Source organism: Panthera tigris, chromosome B2 (genome assembly GCF_018350195.1).
Source record: "Panthera tigris isolate Pti1 chromosome B2, P.tigris_Pti1_mat1.1, whole genome shotgun sequence".
Classification (NCBI taxonomy): domain Eukaryota; kingdom Metazoa; phylum Chordata; class Mammalia; order Carnivora; family Felidae; genus Panthera; species Panthera tigris.
In genome coordinates this window covers 45562627-45576253 of record NC_056664.1, presented here as the reverse complement: position 1 = coordinate 45576253, position 13627 = coordinate 45562627, and the positions used below count along the sequence as shown (strand labels likewise).

The 13627-nt window shown below is 42.8% G+C and overlaps 1 protein-coding gene across 1 annotated transcript in view; it reads left to right on the top strand.

Moving 5' to 3' along the window:
* The first annotated feature begins 292 nt into the window (after nucleotides 1–292).
* The window catches only part of PTCHD4 (patched domain containing 4), a 178320-nt gene continuing 164985 nt past the window's right edge, over nucleotides 293–13627 (top strand). The window contains exon 1 of the mRNA XM_042985297.1: nucleotides 293–718. Within this exon, the coding sequence (XP_042841231.1) occupies nucleotides 293–718 (426 nt within the window). The remainder of the gene's footprint in view (nucleotides 719–13627) is intronic.

The following is a 13627-nucleotide window of genomic DNA, read 5'->3' as shown; positions in this document are numbered from 1 at the left end:
CGGTGAGAGGGGCGCGGGAGGCGGCGAGGGCGCGGGGAGGCCGGGGAGGGGTGGGCCCCGCGGTGCCCCCGCAGCGCGCTGTCGATATTTGCCCGCCTTGCTGCAACTTGCTGCAGTGTTTGAAAGAGTAGTAGGAGCGCATGGAGGTGGGGCCGGGGAAAGACCAGGCGGAGTGGTTGGGGGTGAGCGCGGAGGGGTGGGGACGCGGCGGTGCTGGGGAGGGGGGCTGGCCCGGAGGGGGGTGGGATGGGGGAGCGGGGGGGGGGGGTGGCCCGGCGCTTACACATGTCACATGTGCTTTTTAAGACGGCCGGGAGCGCCTGCGAGCTGGATCTGGTGGAGGATGCTGCGGCAGGTGCTTCGCAGAGGGCTCCAGTCGTGCTGCCACAGGCTGGGCTTGTGCGTGAGCCGGCACCCGGTCTTTTTCCTCACCGTGCCCGCAGTCCTGACCATCACCTTCGGCCTCAGCGCGCTCAACCGCTTCCAGCCCGAGGGCGACCTGGAGCGCCTGGTCGCTCCCAGCCACAGCCTGGCCAAGATCGAGCGCAGCCTGGCCAGCAGCCTTTTCCCCCTGGACCAGTCCAAAAGCCAGCTCTATTCGGACTTACACACCCCTGGGAGGTATGGCAGGGTGATCCTCCTCTCCCCACCCGGGGACAATATTTTGCTCCAGGCTGAGGGGATCCTGCAGACCCACCGAGCCGTGCTGGAAATGAAGGTGAACCACAAGGGCTATAATTATACTTTTTCCCATCTGTGTGTGTTGAAAAATCAGGATAAGAAATGCGTGCTGGATGATATTATTTCAGTGCTAGAGGATCTCAGGCAGGCTGCCGTCTCCAATAAGACAACAGCCAGGGTGCAAGTGAGGTATCCCAGCACTAAATTAAAGGTACGCTCCTCCTGCATGCTTCTGCCAATTAAAGAGGCAGCACTTCATTTCTTGCCCTAAACAAGCAAAGAAAATGCAGAGGTCTCATCCTTAAGACTCAGAAGCTAATGCTTCTTTCATTTTGGGGGGGGGGGGGGGGGAGGGGGAAAGATGGGCAACTGAGTGAAGAAAACAGGCAATGAATGAATGGTACGACTAGATATTAAGAAATTCAAAGCCAAACAAAACAAATGCCAAAAAAATGAAAAAAAAAAATGGAAAAAAAAAAAGTTGTTTCTGAGACCCTGCAATTACATCTTTGTTCAGGGTTAATAAATCAGTGAATGGAAGGGGGAGGGGGAATCCTAAACAATTTGGGGGATTTCTTTTCATTATGGGGCTCGATGTATTTCTTATTACTGATTACACATCCACCTGGTGCCATGTTCACCTATTTACGTCTTCAGCCTGGTTTGATTTTGACATGTAGAGATTTTGTGTTTTGGTGCCTTGTGAGTGTGTGTCTGGAAGCAGTGGATATGAATGTAGTAGGGATTTCAGGAATTATGTGTAAGTGTGTTAGCATAGCAGAAGAAACAGAGACGTTCTATGTGTACAAATGGGGATGTGCAGGTAACAGATGTTCCCGTAGACTGAGTCCTGTTACCCTCCTTTCCCGTCACAATATCCAAACCAAACCAAGATGATAGCCCAAAAGCAAAGAAAAAAGAGAAAAATTCCACAGTCAGCAGAAGTTGCAAAAAAAAAAAAAAAAAAAAAAAAAAAGATTATTTCAGCATTAAACACATTATGCTGTTTGAACTCTCGATTCAAATTTTGTTGCTCAAATGAGATTTCTAAACTCATCCTACACTGTCAGGATTGAGCTGCTGCAGGCAATGAGGCATGCAGTCTCCAGGTGACTGAAGTTTCAGGGACAAATGTGACTTCCAAAAGAGTCACTGCACCATTTGTATGCTCGACCCTGTGTGTGCTCAGAACCTGCACAACGGAGAACTCCCAGGACAGGTATTTCCCAAGAAGGAGGAATTTTCTTTCTTCTAACGTGTATAAGGCTATGTGTGTGCTACCATGGAGATAATGGAATAGGAGGGACCTCGTTTGGGTAAATGGATGGCCGAATATCATTAATATTTCTCTTTATGTATTTGAGATAGTCAGCATCTATACACGATTTAAAAATAACTTTCTGGGGTTATTTTAGATACAAAGGCTCTTTATTGTGCATTGAAGGAGAGCTTTGTGCACTTAGAAACTAGGGATTCCTCAGGAAACCTCATAACCTGCCTCCTTTTAACACGTTGTCCTTGTTTAAATGCATCCAGAGGCTGACAGGGTTTCAGCTTTACAAAGCTGAGCAGTCCCTTGGGGTTTACTGAAACTAGACAGATGATTCATCAGCTTGAAATCTAGGTAAGGAAGGGCTTGCCTGCTTCACACTTATCGAAGGAAGCATGATGAATATATGTGGTTGGGCAGCATGCTTTTTGTTACCCAAATCCTTTGCCATCAACATTATCACTTGCTACAGGAAAGGATGCAGTGGAGGGAGAGGTGATCTTCTAGCCTAATCTTTTAACTGAGTTCTTACCTATGCCGGACATCTGGTGTAAAGAGCCATTTGAAACTGTGTCATATTTAAATTTCAATTTGTTTTCCCTGTGGAGGCAAGTTTGCAGATTATTAACGTGCCTTATTAATTGGGTCCCTTATTTCCTTTATTCAGCAGTACTCTCCAGGTGTAAGAGCGTTGGCCAATCAGCCACTGTGAATATTTTGTTTATCCGTCAAAATCATTATGACATTTACAGTATAAACCCCTGAGGTCTTTAATTCACTCATTTAATATTTAGCTGTGCTCCTGTGATTTGCTAGGGGCTCTTGTAGGCACATGAGACAGAATTTGGGGTCAGAAAAACAAGGTTCTTATTCTCACAGGGCTTACAAGTAGTGTATGTCAGTATCCTCACTGAGAGTTGCCTGTGAGCAGGGATTCTACAATGTTTGGGTTTCTCACTGAGCCAACACCATACTAGGCCTATCATTGGCGCTCCATCTAAACTTTTTGGCTGATTGACTGGTGGATCTACATCTTGGTAGGAGTCAGTGTATAATCATGAAAGAATGGAATAATTGATTACAAAGGCCAGTGTAATAGTATTAACAGAATTATTTTATTAACCATAAAAAGAACAGGAAAATTACACCTTGGCTCTATAAACTGTAAAGCCCTATTCTGCTCCGTTCTAATGTCAACGCTTCCACACATGTGCTGGCTTGACTCTCACTGCATGGCATCAGTGGGAGTTGTAGAAGATAATGTTTGGGAAAATGCATCCTTTGAGTGTCTTCTGAGAGCAGTGGGCCCTCTCAAGCATCCGGATGCAATCTCACACATGCTAATGTAATATAAAATATAATTTGTGGAGTACCGTGGAGAGCTCGAATCCTATCAAAGGGTCTCCAAGGATGTCTAGGTTAAGAGCTCCTTGTCACAGAGCAAAATGAGATGGCCTCTTGTTTTGATTACATGTTATTTGGAGATGATTTTGATTCACATGTGGCAGTGGTTCTCAAGAAGTGTCCCTGGGATGTTGATGCATGGTAAAGTTTGAGAACTTCTGGTGTATGAGATTTGAGGGGAAATTTTGTACTTACGTTTATGGCCCTCTAATTCATTTTGCTTTCCTCTGTCATACTTGGGTCACCTCTCTTCCCAACTCAATATGGAAAATTTTCATGGTGGAAGATGCCATTGTTAGGCAGGGAAGCAGGAGTTGTGGGAAAATGCAAAATAAATAGCACTGGCTGGACAACGTGAGCAGGGATTGGCAATCTCTTGACACGGAAGAAGCAGCAGGTCAGTTCTCAGAGATAGTCTGAAGATGTAGAAACACCGATTGACAGAAAGAAGCGACCAGAAACAGTTCTGACCGTTGGAAGGACATCTTCCAAATATCACGAAGACACCCAAGTAGTCCTGAGCACAGAAGGGTTTAGAACTTCTGATAAACACGATTATCTTGCCAAGGTGATCCAGAGAAGCAGAGACATGGAAAGTTGGCTGGTAACAGAGTCTCAGATAAAGCTGGTATGAAAAAAGCAGGAGTCAGCTTAGAATACTATAGAAGAAATGAAACATACACATTTTCAAAAACTGTGTGGAAAAGGTGCCCAAATCTGCAATTCCTACACCTGCATGATAGGAACTCTATAAGGGTGTCTCTAATTAAAATCTTTATATTATTATATCCATTATCATACTCCAGATGAGGCACAAAGTCATGTCTTATATTCCTTCTATGCTATTTATGTTCCCCCCAACCTAATTCAGTTCTTTATAGATAGTATTCACATCATTGATTAGTCTGTTGATTAATTTGTACATTTATACTGTAATATCACAAAATTATCATCACTTTTCATACCTCTGTGGCATAATTTTATTTTTAAAGGTAGTCTCTACATTCTCCAGATTTCTATAAAATGTTTTTGGCCCCAGTAGTTTAGAGCCTTTTTTTCCCCACCTAGTAAACTACATATTGTATAAGTTAATACAATGTGGCTAGACTGAATTTCTAAGTTAAATACATAACATATTGATGAACCCAGTCTCTTGAATAAAATGAATCAGGTGCTCAAAATCCTTAAGCAAGGACCACTCTGGACTCCAAGATCTTTACTCTGGCCACAGTAAAATGCACAAGTAAAAAGAAGAAGCAGGCAAATGGGGTCCATAGCAAATGGTGAGAAAGAAATGAAGCAGATTTGATTCCCCTGCAGCCTGTCCTTCCCACTAAATTTCATTAATCCCACACCTATGAATAGATGTTGAACTGAAGTGTATGTGCTTCAATATACCATATTTAAGAACAGGAGCAAAGAAAGATCTTCCTGTTTCTTAATAAAGAACAGCACTTCTGTGGGGACATTTCCAGGTTTGGAAGATATTGCCATTGATTATTTCATTCCAGACTCAATGGAAGGGCAACCTAAGCCAACATGGAAAGTGAGGACCAACATTATTTTAGAGATTTCCAAGAAAGTTTGGTTCTTCCAGACCTCTTTCCCTAATTTATTCTAAAATCTTGTAAGACATCCATGTCAAGATCTTCTCTCAGGATATTTTGATTCAAGCTTACCTTCGTGATTCTGTCTCTTGATGGGGGAAAACATTGCTACCTTACTGAATGTTCAGATTTATTGTGCTTTATACATAGCATATTATTGTTACAAGTTTGTGAGTCAGGGGAGTATTTTTATTCTCATTTTATAGGTAAGGAAGCTAATGACCAGGTTAAATGACTTGTACAAGGTCCCTGAGATAGTACACGTTGGAGCTGGGATTTGAATCCAGGTGTCCGTACTGAATTCTTAATCACAATACTACATTAGGTCCCATCATGCTCTGCGCCATTCTTTGTAACAACAGGCCTTTGTACTACAAAAAATCTCGTGCCATAATTCCCAAGTCATCTCAGATCTGCATTAAAAGACCACTACTGATCTTTCACAGTTGTCCGCTGGCTCACTCAGATCCACTAGTTCATAAGATGGGGAAAGGAAGCTTCACTTGTCTTATTCATCCATAAGGGAGTGAAACTTCCAGTCTGGGCAAACCCCTACTGTATGCTGACTGAGGAACCTGCTGCAAATTGTTTAGCAAATGCCTCACTGGCCAGTGATTTCATCTTTAATATCATTTCACATCAACTCAAAACAAACCATGGCGAGGCCCCATGATCAACTGCAGGTGGGAAACCTACAGTGTGGTCTTCAGTTTTCAGACAGGGTATTTTGTCCCAGACAAGCTTGGGTGTTTTTGTCTTAAATTGGCATCAGGAAAAATAATTGATGATATAGGTTGAGATAAGACAATGGGGAGTAAATTGGGAAATGTTCAGGAGCTCTAAGTTCTAAGCCCAGTTCTTTGAAGATCAGTTGTGTGTTAATGGACAAATCCCATCACCAATCTGGACTTCAAGTTCTAGCATTCTGATGTAACGTTCCACTAGGTAGTAGATGACTATCATTACGGTGGATTTGGGAATATATTCTAGAATATTTTTCCTGTGGAATAAAGTAGATGTGTTTGGTTAGATCTGAACTATGCTGTTCAATAATGGTCATCACGGTTTCCTAATGAAGTTATTGTATATATATTTCCTAGCCACCGAGTCAGGATAAGTTGGTTTATTAAATTTTTCTGACTGGTTTAAAAACTGTTCCTTGTACACGGGGCACCTGGGTGGCTTAGTCAAGGTTGAGCGTCAGACGGTTGATCTCAGCTCAGGTCGTGATGTTACGGTTGGGGAGTTCGAGCCCCATATGGGCACTGTCAGTGCAGAGCCTGCTTGGGATTGTCTCTCTGTCTCTCTCTGCCCCTTCCCTGTTTGCAGTCTCTCTCTCTCTCTCAACAATAAATAAACTTAAAAAATAAAATAAAATATGGGGTGCCTGGGTGGCTCAGTCAGTTAAGCACCAGACTTTGGCTCAGGTCATGATCTCATGGTTCGTAGGTTTGAGCCCCATGTTGGGCTCTGTGTCGAGCTCAGAGCCTGGAGCCTGCTTCAAATTCTGTGTCTCCCTCTCTCTGTCCCTTTCCCACTCATGCTCTGTCTCTCTTTCTCTCTCTCTCTCTCTCAAAGACAAATAAACATTAAAAAATAAAATAAAATAAAACTGTTCCTCCATACAAAGAAGGCAAAGAGAGACCAAAGAAAGAAGCAGGCCACCCTAGATTGGTAGGTGTCAAGGTTTAATGAGCAAGAGAACTTCTATATGAGGCTTTTCCTGGGCAGCCACAAGATGAGTAGATCTCTATACCTGCCTGTGAGAATCTTAAAAGTCTGTATAGAAGCCTGTGTTCAGTTACATACACTGTCCAGATGGTCTCAACAACACATTGCTTTCTCAGGGCTGCATCCTTGAAAACATCTCTCACTGTGAGAATAATGGACAGTATGTATATTGCAAGGCCAGGGGAAGAGGTCAGGAGCCTCTGATTACCCAGGTCAAGCTTATGGGTCAATCAGAGGTCATGTCCTCTTAATGACCTCCTCCAACACTGAGCATCCAAATGGGCAAAAGGCTTGCTTGATGGGGGAGCTATCTCCTTCTCCTTCAACAAAGACCTATTTTTAACTAAAGTAAATAATTTTCATAATTTTATTTATACTCTCCTCATGTTTGAAATTCAAGGATTAAGGGATGGTTAAAAAAAAAAAAAGGAACAGAAATGGATCTCTCCATTCTTCTTTTCTTACTCTCAGTTGATCTGCTGGTGTTTCCCTCAGTGGTACAGGACCACCAAGAGCTTGGGGTAAGGGTGGAGAAAAGAAGTCAAAGAGACACAACATGGTGGGAGGGCAGGAAGAACTAAGGCCACTCCCCCCTCCAAAAGAAACCACTCCTTTGCCTCTCATGCCACTTTAAGCAATGATAAGCTCTAACAGTTATTTTCTCAGCCTTTTCTATTATAGACATTATTTAACTGAAACAAGCTATTATATTTTGCATTTCAAAATACATTGTGTTTGGAGAGTATTTTCCATTTTAACCCAATAGCTGTTACATCATTATTGGACCACATTGCTTTTAATTCAATTTTAGAGTGATCAGCATATGTTCAAGCCTATTCTAGATACTTCCAAGCACTTCTGTATGTGCTTGGTATAAATATTTTTTAAAAAGGAGTCTGGAAATTCCTAGACTCTAGATTTGTGTAACACGGCTCTAGATTGAACAGCAAGCCTGTTTCTTCCCTGAGTCAAACAGATCACCTTGGGGCCCCCTCCCCAGGGTGGAATCCTGGGAGTAACTCATTTCTCCGGATTGTTTCTGCCCCTGTGCTGGTCGATAGGGTTACATTTATCCCAGCCCTGGCACGCGGAAACGTTTAGGCAATGCTTCTGGTTAAAAAGGGTGCCAAGTTGCATTGTAAATAACAAAATCAATTTCATTTTGTTTTCTAAGACCTTGTTCCCTAAAGTGTTACATATGGACAGGCAGCATCAGTATCACCTGGGACATTATTAGAAATGCAAATTCCCGCATCTCACCTGACAGGAGTCTGCATTTTAACAAAGCCCCTAGGTGATTCATGCATTTGAGCATTTGAAAAGCTCAGGTCTAAGACACAAGGTGGACCTCCGGATTCCTCATTCATGGCTGAGCTTGAAGTAACGTGTCAATTCAGACCAAGAACACCCTAAGAAAATTGAGTAGTTGAGCCTATAGCCATATCATTCAGGCACGTGATAGAGATGTTGAGGAAATGCCTGGAGAATTAGCAAGCAGCTCTTCCGCATGGAGAAACCCTCGTCCGTATCAGCTGTCGTTGGGAACTGTCACCTTGGTTAAGCTTAAAGCTGATTACTGTCGTTCAATATTTTCCAAAAATGTTGAAATTAAATCTAACCATCTCTTTAAGAAAAAAACATCAGCAGCATTTTTCTCAAGGCCCTTTGCAGTTTTTTTCTTCACGAGAGTGGCAACATTAAGGCCTAGTTAGCCTAATTATGTTAATATAATATGAGAACACAAGGTATAGGAACTATCCATAGGAGCAAGAGTATTTGGGAAAATGAGACACGAAATTACAGTGGGGCGTATTTTTAAAGTGACGTTGCAATCCGTGCTTTTCTCACGATTATTATGGCAGAGCCATTCACTGAAATCAAGGCTTATTCTCTGTCATTCAGAGAAACTCGGGACCTCTGAAAGGTACCTGATGAGCAGCACTCAGAATGAATGGACTCTGTTTAGTTATAGGATTTGTGTTAGAACAGCCAATGTTTTCCCTCCAGAGCTACCCTGCCAATACGGGGAGGGCTCACGTGGGCCACTCTGACTTTCCTCTGCTGCCTCAAAGGCTGAAGGCAGAGTATTTACTGGCTCTGGATTCTGGAAAGTAGTTGTACATACACAGGGTTCTCACAGCCTCAGGAGGTCCTGAATGTTTCTGGCAGGTGGAGGCTTGCCTGGATGGATCAGGTTCAGCCTCAAAGTTTACACTTCTTTTGAATGTTCAAGTCTGTTCTTTCACCTCATCAGGTTTCTTAATTACCTGGAGGGAGAGTGTATTCTTTTTTTTTTTAAAGTTTATTTATTTATTTTGAGAGAGACAGCACGAGCAGGGAGCAGGGGAGAGGCAGAGAGAGAGAGAGAGAGAGAGAGAGAGAGAGAGAGAGAGAGAATCCCAAGCAGGCTCCATACTGTCAGAGCGGAGCCAGATGCAGGGCTCCAACTCACAAACTGTGAGATCATGACGTGAGCCAAAACAAAGAACTGGACGCTTAACCAACTGAGCCACTCGGGGGCCCCCAAGAGTATTCAGTTCTGATTGGCACTATAGTCCATGCTAATGTGGGGAAGGTGCACATTTGATTTGAAAGTCATTCCTGTGCACACTCATCTAGGTAACGGATCGTGTCGACTCTGTGCCAGGCTCCATCTTGGTCCCTGGCAATTCCATGAGGTACAAAACAGATGTGCATTTGCCCTCTAGGTGCTTAAGCCTGGCAAAAAAAGGCAAAAATCACACGAATTCATATCTACAGATTATCATGGAAGAAAAAATGGCACTGTGAGAGTGGAATACCAAGTCTTGGGGTGTTGGATACTGCTGCCTTCTGAGGAGGTGACTATGAGCTGAGATCTAAGGGGTGAGGAGGTTAACATGCATGGCTTGGATGGTAGACACAAGAGAACAAAGGGGACGACAGGCACCTTAAAAGCGTTGGATAAGAGCCACCGCGGTGGAAGGTACGGCGATGATGGGAAGGGACATTGTAAGAGTTTCTTGAGCAATGATGTAACACAAGTCAGATCCAGGTCTATGGATCTAGATTATCTGGGTGTAGATCTTTGCTCTGCCCCGTTAGTTGTATGACTTTGTACAAATGTTGTAACCTCTTCAGAACTCAGCTCCCTCCTCATAGTCCCTACCTCATAGCACTGAGTAGACTAAATGAGTTCATGATACCTAAAAGCAGTGCTTCTCAAGCTCTAATTGTTACCTCAAGCTCTAAATGTTACCTGGGGATATTTTCAAAAATACAGATTCAGTTCCAGGAGGTCTGGTGTGGATGAAAGTCTGCATTTCTAGCAAGTGATGCCGATGCCACTGATCCATGAACCCCACTGTGAGCAGGAGCCGTATAAGGCATTAGAACAGCACCAGGTTCATTGTAAATTCTTAACAGCTGCTAGGGGCTTAACTCCATGAGCACTGATACTCTGCCCTTAGCCAGATTAGGCGAAAAGCCCTTTTTGTTTCAACCCTCAAAACTGAAAATCTTTCTGTCATATGGTCATCATCCTTATTTCCTTAGTAAGTGCAGTGTGAGGGATACAGATCCCTCTGTTTTTTGCACTAAAGACCTTAAGCTGCCTCCAGGGTTATCATTCTGACCTCTCTTTGCTAAGGATAGTAAAGAGCAGATAAGGAAAATGTGGGACCTTTGTTCTCTGCGTTCACTGGGTTTGGAAATATCTCAGAGGTTACATTTTTGTGATGTTCTTAGCAGAGCTAGCCTTGACCACTTTCTCCCTGCTAGGTGTTTGTGACATTCTGGTTCTCCTTCTGTGTCTCTGATGGTTCTCTGCTTCTTACTGGCTCCCTCTTCTTACTGTTCCCATTTTTATAATGGCCCCCCATAAAACACTCTTTTTCGTTGTCTTTTCTCTCCATATTCTCATTCAAGCCCAATATCTATTTTCTTCCACTGTCTATGACTGTTGAATAGCACCTCTATGCTGCCATTTACTCAGGCTCAGAATCTCAGTCCCCTGTAATTAACTCTTTCTCCCTCTGCCCCCAACCAGCCAAGACATATACATAGTAATAGCTAATTAACTGTTAGGTCCTGATCATTCCACCGCAGAAGTTCTGCTAGCATGGTCCTTGGACCAACGGCACCCACACCACCTAGGAACTTGTTCAAGATGCTAATTCTTAGACCTCATTCCAGATCTGCCGTAACTCTGGCAATGGTGCCCAACAAGCCCTTTGGTGACTCTGATTCCTACGGAAGTGAGAGAACTCCTGCTCTGCAATAGTGGTGATCGGTCTTGGCTGAGTGTTGGAATCACGAGGGGAGATTTGACAATACTGATGTGGGGGTCTCATCTCCAGAGATTTTGATTTAATTAGTCTCGAAGTGGCATGGGCATTGGGAATTAAAAAAAAAAAAAAAAAACCAAAAAACCCACAAAAACAAAACAAAACAAAACAAAACTCTGCTGATTAAAATGATTATCAAGTTTTCAGACCAAAGTCTCTTTCAAATTTCTGTTTTTCCTTTTCTTTCTCCTGTCCCTCCCTTGGGACTTCATTACTCCTTACCTACTTTATTTATGTGATAAACTAATCTCTCTCCTATAATTTCTCACACTTGGAATGTAGCCTGTGTAACAGGACTATAAGCATCTCTTGATTATATTTTTCTTCTAACCAAATCTTGCAAGCGCTTCCCATTGCCTGGAGAAGAAATTACAAACTCCTGACCACGGCCATGGAGAACTTTCCTTGTCCAGGGCACCAACTTTCCTTATAGTTTCCAGTTGCTGTACATCATACGGTGTCACCAAACCAAAGTAAGCCAACCCTGAACTTTCCTGTCTTCTTACCTCCACTCATACTGTTACATTTGCTTGGAATTTCTTTCACGCTGTCAAATTCGCACACATTTCTTAAAAGCTGAAGCCCCAAAGCCACTTTTTCCACAGAGCTTCCCTAAGTGCTTCCAAAGGTAGGAAACACTTCCACGCACGTTAGAGGTACTTTGAAGGCAGTTCCCGTAATCACAGTCTAAGTTTTATTATTTGTTGAAAGTCTTTGATGAAATAAAACTGTATGTGCCTCATGAACCAAGAGAGCTGGTAGCCTTCATTACGTAAATTGACTTGTCTGGGAGGAGCTAGCCAATAAGGAGGACTGTGGGACAAGCCATTGGGGGAATGTCTAAGAGAACAGGGAAAAAAAAGCCCGCCACAGTGAGTCTGACATTCTAAGGCTGTCTAAACCCCAAAGATAGATGGCCACAGAAAGACACTGAAAGCTGTTCCTGTGAGTGGTCTTAAGATGGCACAAGCAATGTTGGGCTAAAGAGACAAAAGGCTGGGATGCCTGGGTGGCTCGGTTGGTTAAGTGTCCAACTTCAGATCAGGTCATGATCTCGTGGTTCATGGGTTTGAGCCCCACGTGGAGCTCTGCACTGATGGAGCAGAGCCTGACTGGGATTCTCTCTTTCCCTCTCTCTCTGCCCTCCCTCACTCATGCTTTCTCTCTCTCTCAAAGTAAATCAGTCTCATAAATGAACTTAAAAATAATAAAGAGACAAAAGGCCATCGGAAGAGGAAAAGAGAGCCATTTTCCCCACCTGTATATAGCACACATGTGACTTTAGCTCACGAGAGACTGCAGGAGGCATGGTATGGCTTGGGCACAAGGTAGGGCTGTCAGATTTAGCAAGTAAAAATACGAGGCACCAAGTTAAGTTTGAATTTTGGATAAACAAAGGATAATTTTTTTAGTAGAAATGCATCCTATATATTGCATTCTTTACTTATCTGAAATTCAGATTTAACTGGGTGCCACATATTTTATGTGGCAACCTAGCAGTAAGAGAATTCACAGAATCACATCTGAAGACCACAGCACCAACTTCAGAGAGTCAGGACCAGTGCCAGTGCTAGCTCACGTTAATGGCAATCAACCAGGGGACTGGAGAGGAAGACCATGGAAAGTGTTTTGGGAAATAATAAAGAGAGCAGAAAGACTCCCAGAAATGTAAGGGTAAAAGTTTTCAGGGGCCAGAGTTCCCATCGTAAAGTGAAGATACAAGCAAGTAAAATTTAAGCTCTTTGTACTACAACCTTATTTGTATATTCCGTCCATAGGAAACCCAAGTTACACTTACTGTTTTAATAGTTCCAAGTGTTTATTTGGTAGTGAAATGAAAATTGAATGAGAAAAAGAAACTTATCCAAAGAGTCTACAAGCTAAAGATTCCATTCAGCAGTCTTTTGTTTTATATTTTAAGATAAAAAATACTTATGCACAAGAAAAAATTTTAATGAAAGAAAATAGATGATGGATGTAAATTAGTGAAAATCTGTTGCATGGGAATATTAGCAAACCAAAATATGAACTCCTAGACAGGATAGGTTACCCTTTCATGTATGAAATGTTGCATTAGAAACCGAGATGAAGCATGTTATTAAACATGCATATAACAGCACAAAGGAGTATATGTGCTATTTAGAATCTGTCTTATTCTCCTTCAAGACTATAAGACTTTTAAGGGCAGGGATCATATCTGATTCACACTTCTAGCTTAAAAGAAATGTGAGAAAATTCTAGCTTTTCATTTCTTACTTCCCAGGAACCAGATCTTCCTGCACAGTGCAGTTTGTGGGATAATCTCTTTAGGGCAAATTCCTGGGGGGAGGAGGCAGAGCCTGAGTAATGGAGCATGAGGACAGGGATGGTGGGGCACCAGTAAGTGTCCCCAGAGACAGACACGCGCCCTGCTGGAGCTCCCAGGGCCCTGGGAAGCCCAGGGTCTGAACTAGTTTAATGACCCCTTTTCATAGATAGAGCATATCTCTCTAAGGGAATGGCACATAAAACTGGTATTAGCAACTTAACGTTTATTATCATCTCATTCTTTCCAGCCATTTTTTACCTTGGGGATTATTTTTAAGGAACTGGATCCTTTCTAGGCTGAG